The 14,675-nt window shown below is 56.1% G+C and overlaps 1 protein-coding gene across 1 annotated transcript; it reads right to left on the bottom strand.

The window, feature by feature from the left end:
- Window positions 1–1,461: 1,461 nt before the first annotated feature.
- Window positions 1,462–2,614, bottom strand: C7H11orf96 (chromosome 7 C11orf96 homolog). Its single transcript, XM_060105166.1, is given in 2 exon segments — window positions 1,462–2,008; window positions 2,010–2,614. Coding segments are annotated over 2 exon segments (1,152 nt in total).
- Between the last annotated feature and the right edge of the window lie 12,061 nt (window positions 2,615–14,675).

Consider the following 14,675-nt stretch of genomic DNA (forward strand, 5'->3'; position numbering starts at 1 on the left):
CTTCATGTGACCTTTCCCTCTCTGCTAGGTTTGTTTTCTCATCTGTAAGCAAAGGCGTGTGTGTGTGTGTGTGTGTGTGTGTGTGTGTGTGTGTGTGTGTGTGTGTGTGTGTGTGTGTGTTTGGTGGGGACTCCGTGGTACCCAAGCGCCCTTCAGGCTCTGACCAAAGACAGATTCTTTGAGGACCCTTGAAGAGGGCAAAGGGAAGAGCTGGAGAAAAGGACCAAAGAACCGAAACAGCCGCCGTTTGCTCCCCCAGCGCAGGAGCGCCTGGCATCAGGCTGAGTCAGCGCTGGGGCAGCGGGGCCCTCACCCGCAGGCGACTTTGAGGGCGTACCCACACTCTCGCCAGCTCCCAGCCCTGCTTCGGACCCCACCACCCACATATCCCCGCCTGGGTCTCCTATCGCTGGCTCAGGCATCTCCCCACCCGTCGCCTAGAAAGGGCTCGGAGTGAGTGGGGTCTTCTGTGGTGGGTACCGGGCGATGACCCTGACCCGGGTCTCCCTGAGAGGTCAGCTACGCCAGGCAGGCGCTCTCCGTCCTCACAGCGCCAACCTTCGCCTCCCTAGCTGCTCCACCCCACCCTGGACACCGGCGATGGGGAACAGACCCGGGAGGCAGGAGAGCTCTGGGCCGGTGGATCCACCGGGGAGGCGGGTAATGCACCCGGGCGCCGGGGACGCGACGTCGTTCCGGTGACCGAAGCTTGTGGAGTTGCCTCCACCCGGGGATTCCCGGCCCGCCCCCGTTCCAGCGAATCCTCCCCACTTCTCCCCCAGTCTTGGGAGCCTGGGCCCTCAAGGTTCAAGAAGTCAAGAGCCTTGAGAAATGCACTGTGCAAATATATTGACTTTATTTGTCTCCGTTCGGGAGTCTCACAGACATATCCAGGTAAAAAGATCGTTAAATAAACGCCGTCAGCCATCGCAATGCAAAAATAAATATCAATCCTCCGGCCACAGCAGCAGCTGCGCTGCGCCCCAAGTCCCATCGGCCGCGCCTAACAATTATAAAAGTGTTCAGCGAGAGTGTGTGGGCGTGAGTGTGAACGGGTGTGCGCTGGGGGGCACGGTGGAGCCTTGTGCAAAATCGGAGTTGCAAACCATCGGACAAGGGCGTGGAGCGGCTCTCCGGGAAGCCCTGGTGACCCGGGGCGACTCGGCGAGGGTGCGCCTCCCCGCACACACTCACAGCAGAGTTCGTACTGGGAAGAGTTAAAAAATAAACATTTACAAGGGCAGAGAAAGCGGGCCCCCTCCCTGGCGCCCCGGCGCGCGCTCCCGCCCAGGGCGAGCGCAGCACGGGGCGCCCCGACCAGTTCGCAGCCGGGCTTGGGTGCAAGCGCTCGAGGGGCGGCGGTTCTCGGGGGGACCCCTGGGGGCGGGGTCCCTAGGGGTTCGCACACCTGTCCCCGGCGGGCCGCCGAGGCGCGCGAGTCCCGGCTGCGGGCGGCGCCCCTCACAGGGCCGAGTCGGAGTCGCTGGAGTCCAGGCTGTTTCTCAGTTTGCAGCTGCCGAGATGCTCCCTCTGCAGCGACAGGCTCTGCGTGCTGCGGCGCAGGCACTCCAGGCTCTGCAGGAAAGACTTCTTGGCCTTCTCTTCCTCCATGGGGGACACGCCCTCCTCCTCCACCTCCTGGATCTCGTCGAAGGTCACCGGCTGCGTCTTGAAGCGGGACTGGCGCGGCCGCCGCAGCCGGCCCTTGCCCTTGGACAGCTTGGCGGGCCGCACGGGCTGTGGGAACTCATCGGCCAGGCACACGAAGTGCGGCATCACTGCCTGGTAGCTGGAGCAGATGCCCATCAGCTCGCCGGGCTTGGCGGCCGCCATGGCGCTGCCGGCGTCTTCGGGGCCGGGCGGCGGGGCGGCGGGGCTCTCCGGGGGCGGCCGCTGCGCCGGGGCCCCCCGGGAGGCAGCAGCCTGGGGCTCGCCGGGCGGGGGATCCAAATCTGCTGCGGGGTGGCGGCGGCCCTCGCGGGCCCGGGTCGGCGCTCCTCGGGAGGGCAGGCGGACCCGTCGAGGGGCGCGGGGCTACGGGGGCGCTGCTCCGCTGCGCTCCGAGGCGCTCGCCGCCGCTGCTGTCGCCGTCTGCCCCGCGGCCGCCCGGCTCGCCGCTTATATAGCCGGCTCCTGCCCCCACGGCTGCGAGCTCGGATGACAGCGAATGCCTTTTAAAGCGTGCGCGCCCCGCGCCCTTCCGCCTGACGTCGCCCCGCCACTCTGGGAAAGTCGCGGCCCTTTCCCCAGCGCCGCCCGCCAGCCCGGCTCCGGAAGGCAGGCCCCGCCCGCGGGGGTTCCGGGAGCATCCGAGGCTCCGGAGAACGCTGCGGAGCAGGGGCGCAGGGTGGCCCCGGAGCAGGGGTCCTGCCCGCCCTCGGATCCCCAAGTCTGGACCAACCGCTGCGACCGCGGGGGCCGCACGTCCGCCTCTCCAGCCTCCTAATCCCAGAGGCGCACAATCAAGGCGCTTGGTTATTTGGCCGCGCGGGTTCTGCGCTGAGCGCGCGGAGCGGGGGCAGCCCCCAGTCTCCTTGCTGCACGGAGAGCCAGGCCACCCGGCCTCCCCAAAACTGAGTTCCGAGGAAGGACTGGATGTCCTCTTTGGATCCATGCCACCTCCCTCCCCAAACACACACACACACACATACACACACGCACACACACGCGGGCACGAATACAAACACACCCGATTTTTCCAGTCCACTTCCCTGTCTTCTGTTTGTCTCCTCACTACCCGCACCCCCCAAGTCCCTCGCGCACCCCCATTCGTGCTCAGAAGAATGACACTTAGATATGGCACTAACAACAACAATAATGATCACTAACCATCTGGAGAGCTTTACTCCAGGCTAGGCAGTGAGCTGTGTTTTACATATATTCTCCTACTTCATCTTCCTAACAGTCCTGTGAGGTAATTCGTATTCTCCCAGTTTTACATAAAGTGGAGGCACAGAGAGGAGAAGTAATTAGCCCATTAGAGACTGCTGGGGAAAAGTGGGCTCCACTCCAGAGTCCATGCTCTCATAGTCCCGTTAGGGGTTGATACCTACCAATGCCCCCACGGCTGGCTTCCAAGAGCAGGTCCCCTGCCCCGGGGTTCCCAGACTCCCAAGAGGAAACTGTGAGCATTGCTCTGACACATGGCCCTGGGGTGCCAGCAGCCAGCTCACGGGGCTGCTGAGAAAGGAGGGAATCCATGGAATTTGGCCTCCATTCCTTCCACAGCCATTCAACAAAGAGTTATTGAGAACCTACTGTGTACCAGCTCAGGAAAGTCCCTGCGCTTGTGAAAGTGACAGTCTAGGTAAGGGGGCACGACAGACAATAAACACCTCAACAAGAAATGTACTGTGGGTGGTGTGATAGCGATGCAGATGGAGAGGTGGAGGGGGTGGCGAGGAAGCAAGGAAAGGCTCCTCAGAGTGGGTGATTTTTTTAAAAATATTTATTTATTTATTTATTTTTGGCTGCGTTGGGTCTTTGTTGCTGCGTGTGGGCTTTCACTAGTTGCGGAGAATGGGCTCTAGCGTGCATGCTTCAGTAGTTGTGGTGCGTGGGCTCAGTAGTTGTGGCTCACAGGCTCCAGAGCGCAGGCTCAGTAGTTGTGGCGCACGGGCTTAGTTGCCCCGCGGCATGTGGGATCTTCCCGGACCAGGGCTCGAACCCGTGTCCCCTGCATTGGCAGGCGGATTCTTAACCACTGCGCCACCAGGGAAGTCCCCAGAGTGGGTGATATTTAAGGTGCCCCCCAAAGGACAATAGTAGCGCCACCAAGTGTTTAATAGATGCCACACTCTGAGCACTTTTTACGCATTAACTCATTTAATGTGTTCACTATTTTATTTAATCCTCTTAGCAGCCCTGGATAACAAGTACTTTTACTATCCCCATTTACAGATAGGAAAACCAAGGCACAGAGAAGCTAAGCACCTTTCCCCAAGGTCACACAGCTAGTAAGCAGCAGAGCTGAGATTCAAACCCAGACGACTTAGCTCCTAAGCCCTCTCGCTTACACACTACACTGAAGCTGTCTGCCCCTTGGAGGACAAAGAAGGAACTGGTGTGTGACCAGTGCAGGGAGAATGTTTAGGGCTGAGGGAATGTGGTGTAAAGACAGTGAGGCAGGAAGGAGCTTGGCTTATTCCAGGAACAGCAAGAAGACCCATGTGGCTAAAGTGGAGGGGGCAAGGGGCATGAGAAGTAAGGACACTCATGGAAGGCCTTGAGGGCCATGTTAAGGAGTTAGCATTTCCTTTTTAAAAATTTTATTATTTTTTAAAATTTTTATTGGAGGATAGTTGATTTACAATGCTGTGTTAGTTTCGGCTGTATAGCAAAGTGAATCAGTGATATATCAACATATATCCACTCCTTTTTAGATTCTTTTCCCATATAGGTCATTACAGAGTACCAAGTAGAGTTCCCTGTGCTTTACAGTAGGTCCTTATTAGTTATCTATTTCATATATAGTAGTGTGTATATGTCAGGAGATTGCATTTTATCCTAAGGGCGATGGTAAGGCACTGGAGCATTCTGAGCAGGGGAGCTCCGTTCTATGTTTTTAAAAGCTCACTCTGGCTGCCGTGTGAAGAGTAACTGGAAAGGGTAGGGGAAGCAGCAGGGATCCCACACAGAAGATCGTTACATGACCCACAGATATAAGACACGGAAGACCTGGATGAGAGTGAAGAAAACGGAGCTGTAGGGAAGTGGTCAGATTTGGGATTTGTCTGGGGATAGGACTGAGAGAACTTGCTGATGGACTGGATGGCAGGAGGAGGTGTTGAGGGGAGGGGGGTGGAAATCAAGGCTGACATCTTTGTATTTGGCCTCAGCAAATGTTAGATGGTGGTGCCACTGATACAGGGGAGGGGTGTGGGGAAGAGAAGGTTGGGGAGGGGAGGGCCATTGTGGGGTTGGGGTCTGCAGGTTACCCATCAAAATCCACTGCCCACCAGGGTGATGCCTGAAATGATCATATCAGAACCATATTGTGTGAGAGAAAAATTCACTTCTCTAATCCTAAAGCCACTGTATTGGGGAGTTCCTTTTTTTTTTTTTTTTTTTTTTTTTTTTTTTGCGGTACGCGGGCCTCTCACTGCTGTGGCCTCTCCCGTTGCGGAGCACAGGCTCCGGACGCGCAGGCTCAGCGGCCATGGCTCACGGGCCCAGCCGCTCCGCGGCATGTGGGATCTTCCCAGACCGGGGCACGAACCCGTATCCCCTGCATCGGCAGGCGGACTCTCAACCACTGCGCCACCAGGGAAGCCCGGGAGTTCCTTTTAATAGCAGCTTAGCAATATTCTGATACAGAAATTGGTACCAGGAATGGAAAGCTTCCATGTATAAAAACCCTAAAACAGGGCTTCCCTGGTGGTGCAGTGGTTGAGAGTCCGCCTGCTGATGCAGGGGACACGGGTTCGTGCCCCGATCCCGGAAGATCCCACATGCCGCGGAGCGGCTGGGCCCGCGAGCCATGGCCGCGGAGCCTGTGTGTCCGGAGCCTGTGCTCCGCAACGGGAGAGGCCACAGCAGTGAGAGGCCTGCGTACAGCAAAAAAAACAAAAAACAAAAAACAAAAAACCCTAAAACATGTGGCACTGGCTTGGCCAACAGATGGTGAGCAACATGGAAACAAATACTGGAGAATGGAAAACCAGTGACCCTTGTTATGTTGTGACAAAACGTTTAATAAAAACATTACCTGTGATAATTTGGAAGGCAGACCACATGCCTACCTGAGCCACTAATTCTAGAAAAATGGTTGGAAAGAGCCAAAACATTTGCATGTGTTGGCTGCTTGATGCTGCCTTTCGCAAGATACTACAAGAAAGAGATTGGCTGGTTTGCAAGAAGAGATGAACAGAAAAGGAGATAACATAGAAAATCACTGTCCTCAGGGCTGGAAAAACCAACTGGTTTTGCCCAAAGAACAGGAGATCAGACCTTTGGCACTCAGAGCCTTTCTCAAAGCCTATTAGGCCAAACAATAAGCCAAACAAAGGAATCACCCTTGTGGCAAAGTATTCTCTTAGGGGTATTGCCTTGTCATCCAAGTCTATTATTTCAAATGTCCTCAGGGACTTTTAAACTTTCATTTAAAATGGGAGACAAAGGGCTTCCCTGGTGGTGCAGTGGTTGAGAGTCCGCCTGCCGATGCAGGGGACACGGGTTCGTGCCCCGGTCCAGGAGGATCCCACATGCAGCAGAGTGGCTGGGCCCGTGAGCCATGGCCGCTGAGCCTGTGCTCTGCAGCGGGAGAGGCCACAACAGTGAGAGGCCCACATACCGCAAAAAAAATAAATAAATAAATAAAATGGGAGAGAAAGAGGTGGGTTGGGCAACACAGACAGAAAGTAACTCCATCAAGAAAGGAACTTGGAGTGTGGTTACTGCCCACAGAACTGACTAGAAGCAAAAAGACCCAAAGCCTACTACGTTTCTGAAGGGGTTGTTATTATCAACGAAATTGAAAGGCTAGACTTCAAAAGCCCATGATTGTCCCAGCCTAAGTAAGCGCTCAAGGAGGCAGGCTTTCAATGTTGGGTGGCGGTCCAGAGCCACAGACAAGGAGGAATGTGCCAAAGGCAAAGTCGGGGGCCAGGGAGACACCAGATGAGGGAGCTGCCCCCAGAGAAGGGGGTCCCCCTACCAGGGCGGGAAGGCCTCACCATTCTAGGGGGTGGAGCATGGTAGAGACTGCTAGCTGTCCGCCCAGCTGGGCCCACTTCCCAGCTTCCTTTGCAGCTCTGGGGGCGCTGTGTGTCTAAGCTCTCATCTGTGCAAGTGAGCAGAAGTCAGACTCCTGTCTAACTTGCTTAAGAAGAAAGTCCTGCCCGGGATTTCCGTGTTCTTTCCCTCACACTGGCTGGAAGCCCTGGCAGTTTCGTGTTAAAGACAGCAGTGCCATCCTCAGTCTGGGTCCCTAAATGACCCTGTGGGATGGAGCTCTCTACCAACCCGAAACATTTCCCTTGGAGCTATTTTGTGAGAGCCACCAACTGAGTATTTTTAAGCTACTCTAATTTGGGGTCTCTATTATATTGACTTAGATTGTCCTAACCAAGAGAACCACTAGACATCCAGGTGGAGAGGTCGAGCAGGACACTGGAACTTAGAGGAGAGGCGAGGGATGTAGGTGGCCGTTTGGGACTCATCAGGGTGTAGACAGGGGAGCGGGTGAAAACCCACCTTCCAGACAGAGCAGGGCTGGAATCAGCCAACAATGGGAGGAGTATGAGCCAGTCAAGGACTCAGAGAAGCAACATCCAACAGGGTAAGAGCGACACCAGAAGAACATGTCAGAATCCCGGAGAAGGTTTCTAGAAGGAGGGAGATGATTAGAATGGCAGTCTAAAGACAGGTCCTAGCCTGGCTCCACCTGAACTTCCTGTGAGGCCTGGGCCAAGCCCTTTGTTTCCCTGCGCTGAGGACGTCTCAGCTCCCCTGCTGCTTCCTCAGAGCGGCCTTCCTGGCCACCCTCTTCAAGGCTCCCCCCTCGATCGCTGTCTACAAGGCCTTCTCATTTACTCGTACTTGTCAGTGTGGTCTGCCTTCCCGGTGGACTCTGTCTTTCCAGGACAGGCTAGGTTGCTTCCCCTGGCCACCCTGGGACACGGGGTGGCCATTACTGGGGATGCAGGATGGTCCCTGTTCTCAGCAGGCCTGTAGCCCTGGAACTGCAGAGGAAGGACAGAGAACGTCATCTGTGGAACACCTACTCTGTGCCAATAGTGCTTTACACGTGCCTCTCTTAAATCATCCTCATGACATTCCTTAAGGGGGACCCTACTATCACCCCATTTTACAGCTGAGGACTGAGGGTGCTTTGCAGCTTACCGGGGTCACCTTTGGTGTTACGTGCTGAAGCCGCCACTCAAGCCAGGTCTGCCTGACTCAGAAATCAGTGCTCACTGTTTGCAACAGTGCATCTCACCATCGCTTTGATGTGCCGGGAACAGCACAGGACTAGAATTCAGACACCCAGGTTGCAGCATCAGCTCCATCAGCCACATACCCTGTGGCCTTGAACCCACTGCTTCCCATCTCTGAGCCTCAGTTTCCCCATCCGTAAAGTGAGGAGGCTAGACTCGGATTTGCTGGGGGCCCCTCCAGCTCTAATATTCTAGAATCCTTGGAAGGATGTACAGATGGGGGGACCCAGTTGCAGGAAGCAGATGTTTCCTCTTGGGCCAGAGAGGGGCAAGCAGCCCGGGCTGAGGCTGCAGGGGAAGGCTCCCCTCCATGGAGGGGGCTGCCGGGGGAGCAGACGGGGCAGGAAGATGGCAGCAGACTGGGGAGGGGCTTGTGCCATCACCTCCTCCACCATCCCCACCCACACTTTGGCTTTCGGGCAGAACCAGGGTTTGAAAATAGCGACCACCGGTTATTCGGCTATTAGCAGGGCTTTGTTTCCAAGGGAGCCTGCGGTACCCTGGCCCAGGTCAGAAGGGAGCAGGGATGCTGAGTCCGTTCCGGGATGCAGAGAGGCAGTGAGCCACGGAGGCCGCGCAGCAAGGTGGGAAGAACCAGGTCAGGGTGGTTCTGGTCACAGGTCCTCCTCTGCTTCCCGACAAGAGGGCTTGGCCTCTTCCTGTGGCTGCTTTGCTGCCCTGGCACAGACCTATTGCCAGCTAGAAGCCTGGGTCAGCTGGCTGTGCCCTCCTGCTCGCCCAGAAGTCTCCCCAGAGTGGATCTCAGGCCTCCAAGCGCTCAGTGAGATCATGGTTATTCCACATGTTGCTGTTTGGGTCCATCTGTACTCTGGGTGTATTTGGCTCAGCGACCGCTTGTCTCTGTGTGTGTGTGTGTGCGCGCGCGTGTGTGTGTGTGTGCGCGCGTGAATCCAGGTGTGTGGAGATGGAATACAAATGTGAATGTGGCATAAGGAGTGGGGAGGAACAAGTGCCAAGGCCTCTCCCCAGGGGTCCTGCCGCCGGGCCCCACCCTCCCCTCCTGTTGCGCCCTCTTCTCAGCTGTGGGCCCTCCACACAAAGCCCGTGGCTTCAGCATCCAACCACCTGCTTCTGCTTCACTCAGAATGAGCTCTTGGTCTGGTAAGACTGTGAGCATAAAAGTGTTTTGATAATTTTGCTGGACGGTTGCCATGACAATCCCCAGCAAGCTCCAAGAGAGGGTGTTGGTGTGTGCATGGGAGCGGGGAGAAAGTGTGAGCCTGAGAGACAGAGAGAAGGGAGAGGGTGCAGGGAGATCCCCAGCGATACCCTCAAGTCAGATCTTCAGCCTCCAGTCCCCTCCACCCCCCGCCCCCCGGTGGCCCCATTCATGTCACGATGAGCTCACTGTCTAATCTGGGCCTCACTGTATGCAGTGCAACAGAATACCAGCTGCTGGCAGGGAGGCTGTTGGAGCTGGCACGGCAGGGCTCGTCCCACTGGGGGAGGCACCCTGACAACCCCCCACTCCCAGGATGAGCCCCAGGGAACAGCATCCTGGACTGGAGAGCAGGGAGATTCTTGGGGACCCACAGGGAGCCAGAGCCCAGGGAAACCTCCCAACAATCACGCCCAGGCTGTGGGCCTGCTTGCTGATGTGAATAATGGAAATGCATTTCCCTGCTAAGGGCTTGCTACCTGGCACAGCTTTGGCAGCCCAGGGTCTGTGGCCCAGTCCTTCCTGCATGCTTTTTTTTTTTTTTTTTTTTTTTTTTTTTTTTGCTGTACGCGGGCCTCTCACTGCTGTGGCCTCTCCCGTTGCGGAGCACAGGCTCCGGACACACAGGCTCCGCGGCCATGGCTCGCGAGCCCAGCTGCTCCGCGGCATGTGGGATCCTCCGGGATCGGGGCACGAACCCGCGTCCCCTGCATCGGCAGGCGGACTCTCAACCACTGCGCCACCAGGGAGGCCCTCTGCATGCTTTTTTGCAGGCCTGAGTGTCGCCTCTCCCGGGCCTGCCGGCCACGGAATCACTACGTGGATGATAACATTACCATCTGTGGCACTTGAGCTTGGCAAAGTAGTTTCCTCTCTATGACCTCAGCAAAGCAGGGATATCTTTGCTGTCTTCTGAGTGGAGAACAGGGGCTCAGAGAGGGGAGGGAAACTAGATGAAGCTCACACAGCAAGCAGCAAGGTGGTGGCAGAATAAGGATGGAACCCAGTCCTGAACTTTTGAGTCCAGCTTCGCTGGCCTGAAGACAGGTTCTCCGGAAGGGGTCCATCTGGCACTGCCCCTCACATACAGGCAGGGAAACTGAGGCCCAGAGATACCCCCCAGCTAGTAGGCCTAAAGCAGCGCATGCAACCTCAGATTCCGAGAAATTTCACCGGCTCTACTGAACCACGAGCCAGCCCCATGTGTTCCCCAAAGCAAGCCCCAGGAACTTATTTATGTTCCAAGGTTAAAGTGCCAGTCTCTGCCCTGGAAGGAGAGTCTTCTGGTTATTGGCAAAACAGAGCAGAGGGCAGCTGGAGCTGGCCGAGAACACAGACGTGACGGGGCCAGAGGTCTTCCCAGTTAGTGCCAAGTCCCAGCTGCATAAGGCAGCATTTCAAAGGGCCCCGGGCAAGCCTCTGCTATTGGAGCTGTGGGGCCTTGGGCAAGTCGCCTCAGCTGTCTGTCAGAGCCCCGGTGTCTACAGCTCTCAAGAGCCAATGCGCACAGGAGCCCTGGGAGGAATGGCTTTCTGTGTTCTGGGAAGCAGCTGCCCAGGGACAGCAGTCTCTGAAGATAGAGGTGCGCTCATGCCTGTCTCCAGCTTGGCTCAGATCCATAACAACTCGGATCTGAGCCCGGATATGGATGTTTCAATAATTATCATCATGGCAGGGGGGCACCAAAAAGAAAGTGTTGTGGGTTCTGAAGACAACCCACAAAGAAGACGTTCACGCAGCCTTGGCAATGGGTAACAGCATGAGAAGAGGCAAACAGCATATTGAGACTGCCTGCTTGGGCACCCTGGTTCTAGTGTTTGCCAGAAAGTTCTTCTGCACTGCTACCCTGTGAAGGCCGAGGCCTTGTGCCTGCCCCATCCTTTACCCAGGGTGGCGGTTATGAGGATCAAACCAGATTATTCTGAGAACATAATGGGGTAAAACTTGCCCTGCAGGAGGGTGAATTTTTAAATGTATTCCAAAAAATTAGGGTTGAAACGATGCCCTGTTGTGTGATGTGTTGTAAGCCTGGCCTTGAACTGGCACACACCATCAGCCTCGTGAAAAGCTCCTGGCCCGCCATGGGGACCCAGAGACTCCATTCTCCCCAATCCCTGCCTGTCTGCCTCCTCAGACATTGTCTCCGGCTGCCCAGTGGACACAAGATGCCTGCCTGCTGCTCCCCAGTCTCTTTGCACATTTTGGACACGCTGGGGCTGCAGGTCACTCCCGGAACAGCCCACTTAAGGCAGCCTCTCTCCGACACTGCCCTCCTATAACTGGCCCATGGAAGACATCTCCCCCTTCTTTCTTTAAGGCGGCAACAGCTGCCATTTCTCCAGCCATTCCCTCACAGGGACACCCAAGGGGATGGGATTTCAAGGAACGAGTTTTCTTCAGGCCAGGCACCAACACAAAGCACTCGGTACCTATCATCTCACCCTTACGTTTATCCTGCAAGATGGGTGTTGCTATCTCCAAACTTTAGATGAGGAAACAGGCTCAGAGACGTTAGGGAACTTTCACAAGGCCACACAGCCAGGCAGAGATAGAGCTAAGGTTTGAACCCAAGTCTGTCACTGCCAAAGCTCATCTCATCATCCATCAGCAGCTCCCACGATGGTGACTCCTGGACCTGCCCAGACAGGGGTTCAGTGAAAGGAGGGACACGGTGAAGCGGCTGTGCCTGGGGAAGAGTCTGGAATTCCAACTGGGAGGCTCCACTTCCCAACAACTTTTTTTTTTCTTTTTTTAAAATTTATTTATTTATTTATTTTTGGCTGTGTTGGGTCTTCGTTGCTGTGCGTGGGCTTTCTCTAGTTGTGGTGAGTGGGGGCTACTCTTCATTGCGGTGCGGCTTCTCACTGCGGTGGCTTCTCTTGTTGTAGAGCACAGGCTCTAGGCACACGGGCTTCAGTAGTTGTGGCACGTGGGCTTAGTTGCTCTGCAGCATGTGGGATCTTCCTGGACCAGGGATCGAACCCATGTCCCCTGCATTGGCAGGCGGACTCTTAACCACTGTGCCACCAGGGAAGTCCCCCAACAACTTTTCCAGAGAGAAGCCTGGTGTCCTCTGGCCCAGGCAGTGGCCGGGTTGGGTGGGGAGAGGAGTGTGGATGACATCCAAACCCACTCCTTTGCCCGTGGTGATGGCAAGGGGCCCTCCCCACCCACGAGCATCTCGGCACTTGACGCAGTGCAGGCAGGGCCCAGCCAGACAGTGGGTGCGCCAGGACCTCCCAGGGAGGTGAGAGGGCACTCGGAGCAGTGCCATCAGGCCAGGGGTTCCCTCCCGCATCTGAGATTACTGTTTGAAGATACGAAGAAGAAAACCACAAAGGCTTGGTTGATGGGGGTCATGAGGCCAGAGGAAATGGAATAGAACTGCCAGCTGCCAGCGCAGGAAGGAAACTTCCAGATGAGCTGGGTCAGTGTTCAGAGTGAGGGGTGTGGCTCATTAGTGGGCCAGACAATCAGTTAGGGAGCCATCACAAGCATTTTTGAATGATGCACAACAGACAACATCAGAGTAGAGACGTGTAATAAAGTATTGTTCTATTAAGCTTTAGTTTTAGTTAAATGTGTGTGTAAACTTTTTTTTCTTAACCATGAACTGTGGTCAAAACACCTACAAAAAATTAAATTTGTGCAACCCCTGTATTCTGCAGGTGGGAAAAGTGGGGCCAAGTGCAGAAGGGCTTGGCCCAGGGCCCAGAGACAGGATGCCAGGATCCCAGCACCCAGGGGCCACCTTTCAGAGGCCCAACTTCTTACTCACCTTTTAACCTTCGACACAATCAGCCTTGCCAACTGTTACCCCATGTTGCTCCCATGGGGACCCAGGCGAGAGTGGGAAGAATACACTGCTTTGTATTGGGGTGGGGGGCAATGGGGTGTCGTGAAAGAACTTTCTCCTTCCTCTCTGGCTCTCCCCCCGCCTCCTTTCCCTCCTCCCAAGCCCCCCTCCATGGGAGCACCCCAGAATCAGGTCCCTTTCCACACTCCCTCCCACTGCCCCCCACCCCAGTGGCCCCTGTACAGCCGCCTCCTGAGTCTCTCTTGGCCAGGCTGGGGCCGCTCTCCCCCAAGGCCTTGTCCTAGACCCGTCTACACAGAAGTCACGCCACCTCCATCACAGTGAGATCCGCCCCAAGCCCGCAGGTTGGAGGATCCTCCTCCCCGTCTACATTATTTGATGATGACAGTTACCCAGACCGAGACGGGTCTACACTGTCACGCTCAATTCTCGCAACAACCCAGTCTTATTGGCAGACAAACTCAGGGCAAGAAATTTGCCAAAGGCCACACAGCAGTAAGCGGAGGAGCTGGCTGTAGAACCAGGTCTACACAGCACCAAAACTGACACCTGGACACTCCCCTGCCCGGCTGATTCCCGGCAGCCTTTCCTCCAAAGGATCCTGGATGGGGCAGGATGACTGTCGGGGAGGGGGGAGTATCTCTTACCTTAGTTGCAACCAGGAAAGGAAGGTTCCAGCCCCGGGAGGGGGAAGAATACTGGAAATGTTCTCCCAAGCCCCCTGAGTCCCTCCTCCAGGAGAGGAGGACAGCCTTCTCTGACAGGGAAGCTTGGAGAAGGCAGTGGCCTGGGGGAACGGCGAATCCCTTTCCTGCCCACTTGCAGATGTGCCCGCCCACAGAGAGGGAGTGTGCTGCTCAGCTCCTGTGTCCCCCGCCTGGGAGGGAGGGACATGGGGAAGGGCCAGCGTCCACCTGCTGGAAGCAGGCCTGGAGGCCCACCTCCTCGGCTCTCCACGCGCAGGCGTGGCGAGGCTGGCAGCGACTCTCCCAGCAGCTGGTGGGGACAGGGCCTGCTGTGCTGTTTCCTTGAAGAGGGTGCCCCAAGGCCCAGACTTGGTGAGGGAGTATCAAGAGTCTGACCATGGTCATGGATAGAAGCCAAGGTCTCCCATCCAGCTCTGTCAGACATGTTGACCTCACAGCTGAGCCCTGTGTCTGTTTTTCTTTTGCTTCAGGACTCGCGGCAAGAAGGGTGTTACCAGCACCAGGAAACCCAACATCCTTTCTCCTCACTGCTCCCAGAGTGCCTACCAGGCCACACACGCAGAGCCCTCTGCCTGGGCTCCCGTCCCGGTCTCGCACACGTCTCCCCACCTCAAGTCCCATCCCCTCGCTCCCTCCTGATAAGTACATTTTCCTAAAAGTCTCAGCCCTCAGAAGCTCCCCACTATCAGAGCCTTTGGCCTGGGGCGGCTCCCAGGCCTGATCTGGGCCCATCTTCTTCTCTCACTGTCTCTCCTCCAGCTCAGCACTCCCTACACAGGCCCTGGACACAAGCCACCTAGGCTCCACTGCTCATGAGCCTTCAGGCTGTTACTTCAGGGTCCTCCTTCCCATTCTCCAAGTGCCTCCTCCGCCATGCAGCCTTCCATGACCACTACCCCAAATTACGTCCCATATTCCTCCAACATGTGTGGCACTCACTGTCAGGACCCCTTGTTCCACATTCACCTTGTTATTGAGGTTCTTCAAATATGCATCTTGTTTTCTCAACAAACGACACATTACATGACAATTCT

This window comes from Mesoplodon densirostris, chromosome 7, assembly GCF_025265405.1.
Source record: "Mesoplodon densirostris isolate mMesDen1 chromosome 7, mMesDen1 primary haplotype, whole genome shotgun sequence".
NCBI lineage: Eukaryota > Metazoa > Chordata > Mammalia > Artiodactyla > Ziphiidae > Mesoplodon > Mesoplodon densirostris.